The sequence below is a fragment of the Phalangium opilio genome, unplaced genomic scaffold, assembly GCF_054372755.1.
Source record: "Phalangium opilio isolate 3A_F unplaced genomic scaffold, DU_Popi_V2 ptg000060l_1, whole genome shotgun sequence".
NCBI classification, from domain to species: Eukaryota; Metazoa; Arthropoda; class Arachnida; order Opiliones; family Phalangiidae; genus Phalangium; species Phalangium opilio.
The window spans coordinates 4040521-4050868 of record NW_028324177.1 but is presented as its reverse complement, the minus strand read 5'-3'; the positions used below and the strand labels follow the sequence as shown (position 1 = coordinate 4050868).

General features: G+C 40.6%; 2 protein-coding genes across 2 annotated transcripts; one reads left to right on the top strand and one right to left on the bottom strand.

Annotated features, from left to right (window-relative positions):
- Window positions 1-1563: 1563 nt before the first annotated feature.
- Window positions 1564-2868, bottom strand: LOC149666699 (uncharacterized protein F54H12.2-like). Its single transcript, XM_089841611.1, has one exon. The coding sequence runs from the start codon at window positions 2866-2868 to the stop codon at window positions 1564-1566; it is 1305 nt and encodes a 434-aa protein (XP_089697737.1).
- Window positions 2869-8878: 6010 nt separating this feature from the next.
- On the top strand, window positions 8879-10015 carry LOC149666698 (uncharacterized). The gene is made up of 2 exons (XM_089841724.1): window positions 8879-9567; window positions 9635-10015. The coding sequence occupies exons 1-2, from the start codon at window positions 9094-9096 to the stop codon at window positions 9647-9649; spliced, it is 489 nt and encodes a 162-aa protein (XP_089697850.1). The 5' UTR covers window positions 8879-9093; the 3' UTR covers window positions 9650-10015.
- Window positions 10016-10348: the final 333 nt, after the last annotated feature.

Below are 10348 nucleotides of genomic sequence, written 5' to 3'. Positions count from 1 at the left end.
CGGAAATTTCGAAAATTGTATTACACTTACAGGCTATTACTCCATTGCCTGTCTAACATCACCAGCCTCTGGTCTTTGTCCATCCCACATGGACACCAGTCTGTACACACTGGCTTCTAATCACAATCATCTGCTGCTCTTTGTCCATCCCACATGGACACCAGTCTGTACACACTGGCTTCTAATCCCCACCCTCTTGTGGTCTTTGTCCATCCCACATAGACACCAGTCTGTACACACTGGCTTCTAATCACCACCGTCATCTGCTCTTTGTCCATCCCACATGGACACCAGTCGGTACACCTGGCTTCTAACACCACCATCTTCTGGTCTTTGTTTTTGTCCATCCCACATGGACACCAGTCTGTACACCTGGTTTCTACTCCATCATCATCATTAAGGTTAAGACATACGCGGCGATCGGCCAGGGTTACGAGAAACGTCCGGCCTCCCTAAGGTGGGGCTTCCACCAAAGGTTCACGCAATTGCGCTGTTCTTATCTATAGCTGCGATTCGAAACCCCTATATACTACCTATTTTAGTAAGGTGAAGCAACCGGCGTATGCTTCATTTCAAACGCCAATATTAGTCAAGTCTCTCAAGAATGTTTAATTGTTCTTTTTTATAACGATGTAACGTTCAATAAGGCGAATAACTAACGAAGAAAATATTAAATATTAATTATATTTATTTTAATATTTAAGATAATCTCTTTTCTCAATTCAAAATTAATACAGGAAGATTTATAAAGCAGTCTATTTTTTTGTCTGTGTGTCTGTCGGTTGTCACACTAGTGCGCCGAGTTAGCAGTTCGCTTTGTTTTGATGTGTTAAGAAATCCTACAGAACCTTAATATTCACTTTTTCCATAATATAAAGTGAATATGTGGAAATCCTTTTCGTAATTACGATGCATTTAGTACATTTGTAGCTTTAAAGCTCTGTTTCATTTTGATATTCCAAGGATGTTTTTTAATATTATTATTTGAAATGGCTGTTTATATATTACTTAAGCTATACTACATCTGTATATAGAATAATCCTTGTTTAAGTTATTTCAAAAAGAAAGCTAAGGCCTGGATTATGTCGGGTAAATCAAGTCTGATCCGCAATAGGCTTAGTGAACCATAGAGTAAATAATTGAGACCTGAGGTGGAGTAAACTTTGGGTTTTGATTATCGTGTCTGTAATGAAGGGACATTAACGGTTCAGAGTGAACCGAAAGTTAAATACACGTTTAAATAACCATATATAGATTTTATAATAGAAGAAAGCATCATGGTAGCATTTGATCAGTGAAAGGGCTAATCGTTATCGGGTTAGTGGTATGCATCAGAGAATAAAATTTAACATAGAACTTATATGTTCTTTGTAAATAATGATTTGAAACCTAGGATTAGCGGATGATTATATATTTTGACAATGTAGAGAAAACTATTCAATGACTTAAGAGGGTTAGACAAAACAAAGGGAAAAAATGTTGCTCTAGTATTTCGATATTGAGTCGTATACTAGTCTTTTCCCCGACTCGGAGAGGTAATATTTTGGTTTTCCCAACTTGTTTCTAATTGTAATCGTATATGACAGTTCTATTCTTATCAATCTCAACCAAATTCTGAAACTCAGAGTAATATAAAACTGTGATAGTCTTGGGCAAGTCCTTGGCTAATTTTAATTCCAATCGCAAGTTACCATTCCTTATCAATTGAAATTGAGAAGTTGAACTACTGAGGTCGGCACTTAAATCAAAAGCAAATATGCAATTCCCATTGGGGAATTCCTCCCGTGAAATGTAGTTTCCCTCGTCCAATAACCATTGAGAGGTTTGAGTAAAAAGATTAGTATAAGATCTCATATATTGACCACCAGAAAAGTTTGGGGTAAGAGGTTTATGAGGAACGCTAGCTCCGTCAAGGTACAAGGCGATATGATTTAAATCATAAGGTTGAAAATTGAAGGGTGACTTTCCGTAATCACCCAAATACGCATTTTGATCTACAAGAGCGAAAAGAACTTTTTTGGGTAGTTGACCCATGAATAAGTTATCTCTAACACATATTTTTGTGCCACTGTTAATTGAGAATGAGTTACATTCCGTGCGAATAATCGGGTATTTCATGGTTGCCAGTTCCAGACATTTAGCGTGGGCGATTAACACTTCCGATGGTAATTTTACTTTACGAACGTACAGGGATGCTAACTCGTAAACCACTTTCCATTTAACTGCACCGGCCGCCTGCACGCAAAATTCGTTTGGACTTTTAACAAACTTGAATTTGAGATCCGTTAAATTTGGGAAGTATCGAGGTTGTTGACAAAGATCCAAGTGTACAGTTCCTACCATATCTATTGTTCCTTTTCTAGCAAAGGCCGCTCGTGTTTTAAACCCATCGTTCTCGTCCAAATCGTCAAATTTTCCGGCCGTGTCTTTGTAAAACATGGAACTAGTAAGAAAACTAGTTTTGGCAGGTCCTCCGAACGTCAACGCCGTTTGAAACATGGCCTTGTAAGGGTAGTTTTGCGGTGAAGGTGTGGCCGATCTCTCTTGAGTCGAAAGGTGTACTTCGCTGAAAAGACTATGCAGGAAATTATTTACCGGTCCAACTTTATCGGCAGCGGCCGGAATTGTTTTTCCATCGGCCGGGTTGACAATCCTGACTTGGAGATGTAGTAAAGTCTTGGACAAGTCCAAATACGCGTCGGAACTACCAGCCACGGTAAACGTGATTGTCGAATTTTCGTTAATGTTAGAGATGGGGCTGTATTCGATCCATTCTCCACTCAGAATACTGGTATTGGTAAGAGTTACGTCGAAAAGTTCGACTTCGCTACTGATTGACCCATGCGAACCGGGATGGACATGTGTCATTATATTTTTTAGGTAAAAATAACCGGATGTTTAAAGGACGTTGCTTTCCTCTTTCTTGTCACGACTGAACTGACGAGTGATCTAGACCTACGTCTCCTTTTATTACCATTCCCCGTCATTTTTCGGATTTCTTCCGCCGCACTAAGGGCGACGTCTTTAGCCGCGGCTTTTCCTTGAGATTTTACAGATGCTTTTAAGGGAATCCCGCTAGCTACGTCCGTCACGACCTTCGCACCTGTGTTCAAAAACTTTTTACCGAGGTATGAAGCACCCCTTTTGAGTAGAGGTATTGCCTGGCGGAAGGCCGATGAAATGAAGTTTACCAATCCGTACCCGTGTTGCACCGGAGGTCCCCTGTATACCGCTAAAGAATTACCAATTTGGGAATGAAAGTGTTTATAATAATCAAATTTTCCACCATGTCCGATCTGGTTTAAATGTGTTTGATCGTAGTCCGATTGGTTAAAGGACATATTTGATTTGACGACGTTCTTCATCTGAAACTTCAAGTGTAAATGACACGAGGGCCAGTTTTACCATCTAATTTATAATGGCGACCACATTCTACGGGGTCTAAAGTGTAGAGTAACGTGAACTCTTCCCCTCACGAAATCTATGGGAGTACCAAGCTCACTCATTATGTTAATTTCAATTGCCAGGAAAGTATTGCAGGCGTAGGGGGGAGGTATTGGGGTCTGGGAAAATCCCTGTCCACCGTTTCTCCGTCATTAACCTGCACGCTAACGATTCTTAATAGACGTATGTGTACATCTCCCACGGGTCTAGACTCGACTACGTCGCTATAAACAAAGAGTGAATGAACTCCGGCGTCGAGGTCTAAGGGGTACGCGGCTATCGTAGACTGGGAAAAAGTCGTGGATTCCGTGGAATCTTTCAAAAATACGAGAATAACAGCTAATTCCCCCGGTTTAGTTAACAAATGATCCTCTTTGATTGAAATTTGTACTCGTCGTATGCGTTTTATGTAACTAAAGGAATACTTGACATGGGTGGAAGGTTCGCGTGTAGTTTCGTTTGACACACCTTCCTCGACGAAGTTAAGTTGCTCAGTAAGGTCCTGGATATTCCCGTAATATCCAGCGGGTAACTCTATAATTGTAGAATACACCAATTTACCATTACTCATGAGTATAAGAGGACATGTTTTACTCAAATTATCCCAAGTGTGCGGGTAGCTGATTTCCGCTAAGCCTACTTCGTAAAATCCCTCCAATTTTACGGGTTCAGGGAGGTGTGTCCTGAAGTTACTTCTCGTATTGCCGGGAAAATACCTCATCGACGAGTCGGAAGGTAAAGTGACGTAAAAGCTCATACTATATCTATTTCCCGAACCCAACTGTCAAAAGACGGAGAGTATCTTATCCAACGTACTAGCTTCTCTAGCGTCCCGTCGGGTCTGCGGCGTTTCCTCAAGATCTTTTCTATTTTAAACACGCTAGAATTTAGGTCTTTACCCACTTTCTGTAATAGTTCTTTGTAAAAATACCACTAATCGGTTCCGAATTCAAATCTTGGATCCTATACACCGGTGGACTACGGGGTAATCTCTCCACCACTTTGAAAAGTTCTTCTGACCACGTGGGCAAGTAACCCTTCTCGAAAATATTCTTATATTTGCTTATCCGGACTACGTCACCAATATCAAAAGGATACTTTAATGGTGGAGAGAAGTCTATATCGCCGTAAAGGTTTTCCCATACCCGTCTCGATGTTTTGGGTGTGACTTCAACAGGTTTACACTTTATGGATCGATGATAATTGTTTTTATAAGCCTGAACCATGTCTTTAAGAGCGTTGTAACCGTCCACACCAAGCACCTCCTTCCCGGGGAAAAACCGCGTCGTCTGTTTTGTTAATTTTTCATTTTTTATATTTGTATAATGTGAAATTGTCCCGAAGTGGCGCCTTAAGCGCCACAGCTCTCATTTCTAAAAAACTATTTCGGCGGGCATAAAACCCCCGCCTCCGTCTGTAACGGGGTCAGTAGTAGTCAATTTGTAATCGCGCTCCAGTTCGGACGTCTTTGTTTTTTGCTTTGAATAAATTCAAGCTAGCATTTTAAACCACACTGCGTTTTTCTTCGACAATGAACTACCTGGTAAATATTGCTAATCATGGACAACAAGTCCTTTAAACGGGAAGCTGGAAACTTCTTAGTTTTTCTAGTTTTAATTTAAATTCTTTGTGAGCCGTGAATTTAGGCCCCCTTTCCTACATTTAAATTTTAGGGTTACATAAAGTGGCGAGCTTGCCAGGAGTCGTTAATACCAACATTGCCAATTGTGCTTAAACGCGTACTTGTGACAATTACTTGTGCCTTTTGCTTGAACTAACTGTCGCGTTATGAATCCCGCCGTCCCACATGCTCTAATCGCCGCGATTAACGCGCAGTTTCCGGGATCTTATACTCCCTCGAGGAGGAACACTCCTCCTCCAAGCCTTGGTACTAGTCCTACGCATGGTCAAGGACAAGCGGCAGGAGGAATCCCACCTCCGCCGCCGCCGCCGCCACCGCAAGGTGCAGCGACCAATGTTTGGCTACAAACTATTCAAACCCCAGCAACTACGTTAGGCAATGTAGGAACTAGACCAGCCGCCAAAAATAGGCCAAAACCAACCTCTAACTTAATATTTAGTGATGTTGAAGGTGAAAGCGCGCCGGAATTCCTTCGGACTTTGATGATCACAAAGCCTTCCAGTGTGAAGCATGCCAAGCCTGCTGTCACACCACTTGTGTAAATATCTCCGATGACCTCTTTGATTATCACAACTCTCACCCCTGTGAAAATCTGGTTTTCTTCTGCCCGTCCTGTATCATACTCGGTCCCAAGATTCTCAAGGTTATTGCTACTCCTTCCCAAGAACTTGCCTCTACTAAGATGGTTGCTGCCCCCCTTAGAACCTCTGCTCCTGTGATAGCACCTACAAACTACCATGCCTACCTCGTCTCGTCTTCAAGACTTAGAAGATTGCTTCAAGCAACTTCAAAAAGAGCTTCACACTACAAAGAATGATGTACCCACTGCTCCCCCCTTTCCAAAGCTGATGACCAAATTGCAGAGGAAATAGCATCTCTTAAAACGTTCCATGAGGTCCTTGCACTACAACTAAGAGCGCAGAGTGATGAAATTTTGAAACTTAAATCTAGACTTTCAACTAACAAAGAAACCCCAGTCAAAGATCCTCATCTAACGACCCCTAAAGTACCTCAAGTTCGAGCCTCTCTAAAAGACAGCCCTAATATACATCCTCTCGAGTCTTAAACAATACCAACCCGCGTTCTGACACATTGACCCCCCACGCCCACCAACTCTCATAAATATAACGCCATACTCTTTCACGTTCCTTTCTTTAATGATTTTATGTATGATCGTGATTTTTCGTATGAGACCCTTCAGTCTCTAGATCTTACCTACACCCAGTGTGTGTGTATTGTCCTTCAAAGACTTGGTCAATATCAACCTGCTCAGAACCGTCCCTTGCGTCTAACCATAAAGTCTGTTAGCCATTGACAGTACTTTATCGCCACCTTCACGAATTTCAGTACCCAATCGCCCCCGACCAAACGGTCGAACAACGTGAGGCTCGTAGGCGACTTGTCTCTGAACTTCGTCACCGCCGCCACCAGGGTGAGGTTGGACTTTTTATCCGCCAGGGCGAAATTATCTGTGAAGAACCTCCAAGAAGCAGTCCCCAATCGCAATCGCAGCAGTATCCTTTATCGCAAACTTCATATGCTCATCTCTTCTATCTCAATACCGTGCCACCAAGGATGCTCCCAGCTTTCTCAGTACCAAAAATCTAACTGCTCACCCAATCTCGTCCCAAGCTACTACGTCACTTCTAAACTCAAATTTAACAATCATCTATTTTAAAGCCCAGTGTCTTTGTTGTAAGCGAAAAGAACTTTGCTCTCTCTCTTCTAAATGGCTAGCTGACTGCATCTGTATTACGGAAACTTGGGCAACACCTCAGTAGTAGGGACTACCTAGTTGCGCAGAGATCCAAGATGGCCGCCACCCCAAGATGGCCGACAGACCATCATCTACCAAACTCAAACCAAACTTTTCAGACAAGTCTGGACTAGCCCGAGCTGTTAGTTTCAACCCCCATGACATCATCTTCTTAACTTAAACTAAAACTAAAAGCTATAGTCAACCTTGACGTCATCCCTGGCTTGCTGACATTGGGTGTTACCCTTTAACCACTCCAGCTTTCTGTAAGCCTAAAGTTAATAAAAACACATATTGTAAAACATCAAATATTTACTTTTTATAAGATGTACAGATATGCGTAATAAATAAATACAGAATATATAGGACAAAATAATCAACAACCAGCAAGGATAAACAAACATGTTTTAACGAGTTCATTTTTTCACATTGACCCCGTATCGTTATTAGACTCGGAAGTGCAATCGGCGGAGGGCCGTTTGGGTTTATTTTCTAATTGTTTTCTGCTTCGCCGCTCAATTTCGTAAAGAGTTAACAAAATGTTGACTATTAACCCGTAAACAAAAAGGAAAATGAGGCATAGCATATTGGGCGGGTTACAAAAGCAAATGATATTTAAATAGCTAGTACGTGATATATATGTAATATAATAGCAAGGAAAGCGATATTGTTGATTGGTTCCTACTTGGCTTATTAGGCGGGGTGTAAGTAAAGAGATAAATTTCATTGGATAGGTTAATTAAGGCGGAGCTAAAAAATAAGCCTATAATTATAAGTCTGGAAAGAATATACAAATATGCAAATAAAGATTTTAATAACAAATATTATACAATAACATTAAAACAAAATAACAAAAATATATAAAACTAAAATATTTACATAAGAAACCCACCACCAATAAAAAATTACTAGACGCCGGTCGACCCAAACCCCCCATTGCCGCGTAACGTAGGGGTCAAACTCTAGAGATAACATAAAAACATGTTACAAGTTGAATTCTAAATTAAAAAACTTGAAAATATTTACCGCCGTTTCCACCGGTCTTAGCAAAATAACCGGGGTCACTATCAATTGGGCAACTCTATTGCCCCGCTGGATAGTGTAGGCGGTGTCCCCGACGTTGGCGATGACGACTTTTAGGGGTCCCCGATAGTCGGCGTCTATTATTGTTAAGAATTATTATACTTTTACGCACTATAAAATAACTAATAAACATACCTATCGTCCCCTCGGCAACAAACAGCCCTTGGGCCGTTAAGCTGCTACGGCCAACAATGCGGCCGTAGCTGTTCTCGGGCAGCATAACGCCTAACCCAGTCGACACGATTTTAATACCGTGAGGGTCGATTACGGTATCCACTGGACAATATAAGTCCAGTCCGGCCGACTGGGAGGTGGCACGACGGGGAGTAAGCGCTGCTGGATGGATTTTGATCACAGGCAGGCAGGGCAAACGAGGAGCGGTGGAAAAAGACATCTTAAAGTGGTTGGTTTCAGAAACAGAAGTTAAATTACTGATAACTTTCATTTTGAAACACGGGGCTTATATACAAAATTAGCGAGGTCAAATCTAATAGTGTCTAGCCAATACTTTCATGATTCTTAAAGTTCAATAAATAGCAAAAAGTTAATTAGATAAATAGGCATAAAATTACAAAATCTCTCCGAGGTCTAAGTTTTTTTCGTATGCAAAAAAGTTGTCTAGGCGTGTTTTAAATAATTCAAACGAAATCGTGTTTTATAAAAAACCCTTTAGCGAAGGTTAAAAAGAAGTTACTTTGATAGATGCCAAAGGGGACAAATATTATTCGTATGCAAAAGCTTGTTTAGGCGTGTTTCGAATAATTAAATTTGAATAATTCTCACGAGATCGTTTTATATAAGAAAAACAATTTATTAGTGAAGGTTAAAACTAATTACTTTGGGAGGGACAGAAATTGTTTTTTAACATGATTTAAATCTAAATAAATGTATATTAATATTAAACTAAAGAGGTTATTTTTATATAGATAGATATATTAATGTCCTCTTTAATCTTTAGTATCAACTCCACAATGAAAAATGTATTTTAGGTTAAATTAAAAAATAGTGTATCAGACATAATTATATTTTTTTTAAACTATTAATAAGAATAGAATAAGGTTGTGTTATAAAAAACCATGTCTGGGCCTGTATTCTAAAAAAAATGGCCCTGAGATTTTGGGTATAAAAGCTTGAGCATGGGCATAGGGTTTTCACAATCAATCCAGCCATGAGTAGCAAATATCTTCAAGAATCACAGTCTATGTTTGACTCTCCACCGTCTTCTCCTGGGGATCGAGCCGGAACCAGCAGCGGTAAGCGCACCATAAATCAATTTTTGAAGCCCGACCCTGTCGAGGTGTTAATCGACTCGGACGACGAGACGTTCGTCCAAGACGTACTCCAAAAACACGTCGTTGGCATTCACGGAATTGAAGGGTCGTACCGGCTGAGGAGCGACGGCCAGTACTTCGAGACAAAAGTCCCCCCGCGAAAAGGGGACTATTTTGTAGACATAAGTGTCTACAAATTTAAGGACATAAAGGACTCCCAAGCCGACAAGCTTTGGGAGTGCTCCCACAAACGACTGAAGCGTGTCGTTGACGGCAAGGACAAGGACGCCGTCAAACTCCTCAACGCCTTCCACCGGTTGGTGGAGGACATAAAGGGTGACGCTCAGGCCACGCAGCAGCCGCCCAGCAAAGTAAGTATCTTATTAACAATAAATTTACAAACCAAAATTTTGTTCCAATTTTTTTTATTTCTGATAGAGATTCAAAAAATGAGTTCGAGCAGCGGCAGCAGCGGGAGTGACTCGGAGGGTAGTGAGGGAGAGGAACACGCGCAGGTAAACCGTTTCTACACAATTGAGCGGCAGATTGACAAAACGAGTCGCAAGTGGCATTGCAAACAAATCGATTTGCGTATAGCTTTTAAAAATTTGGAAGACATTCCAACGCGAGATTTTTTTCGAATTTTTCGAAAAATTCTCGACGAAGTTATACGTAAATTAGTAACCGAGAATCCCGGGTATAATCGGGTTCGATTTGTTTTAAGCTCCCCCGATTGACGACCCCCGTTAATATTAAATTTATAAAAATTGACAAATTCACCAGTAAGCGAGTTATGCGCACCATCTATAGAGTAACGCAATCTAGTCGGGACTTTGTCTTTAATGGCGAAGATTTTCAGTTTGACATAATTTTTCTAAACCTCGATGCCAATATAGGGACTTATTATAAATCCATTAAAAATAGAACTTTGGTTAATTTGGATTATTTTGTAAAACAAAATAACCAATTTATTTTTATGGAGAATAATGATAACAAAATAAACAAGGTCCGCCCTTTAACAAGAACAATTTTGACAAACTGAAACGCAATAGCACCCTCGTGGGTAATATTGCGAAAATCTTGCACAGAAAAGCGGGAGTCCCCGAGGGTTTCGTTACTCTAGAAGATATTCAAAAATTTCAAAATTACTTA

Excerpts from the sequence above, each read along its gene's own strand:
- LOC149666699 (XM_089841611.1), bottom strand. The coding sequence starts at position 2,868 with ATGACACATGTCCATCCCGGTTCGCATGGGTCAATCAGTAGCGAAGTC.
- LOC149666698 (XM_089841724.1), top strand. The coding sequence starts at position 9,094 with ATGAGTAGCAAATATCTTCAAGAATCACAGTCTATGTTTGACTCTCCA.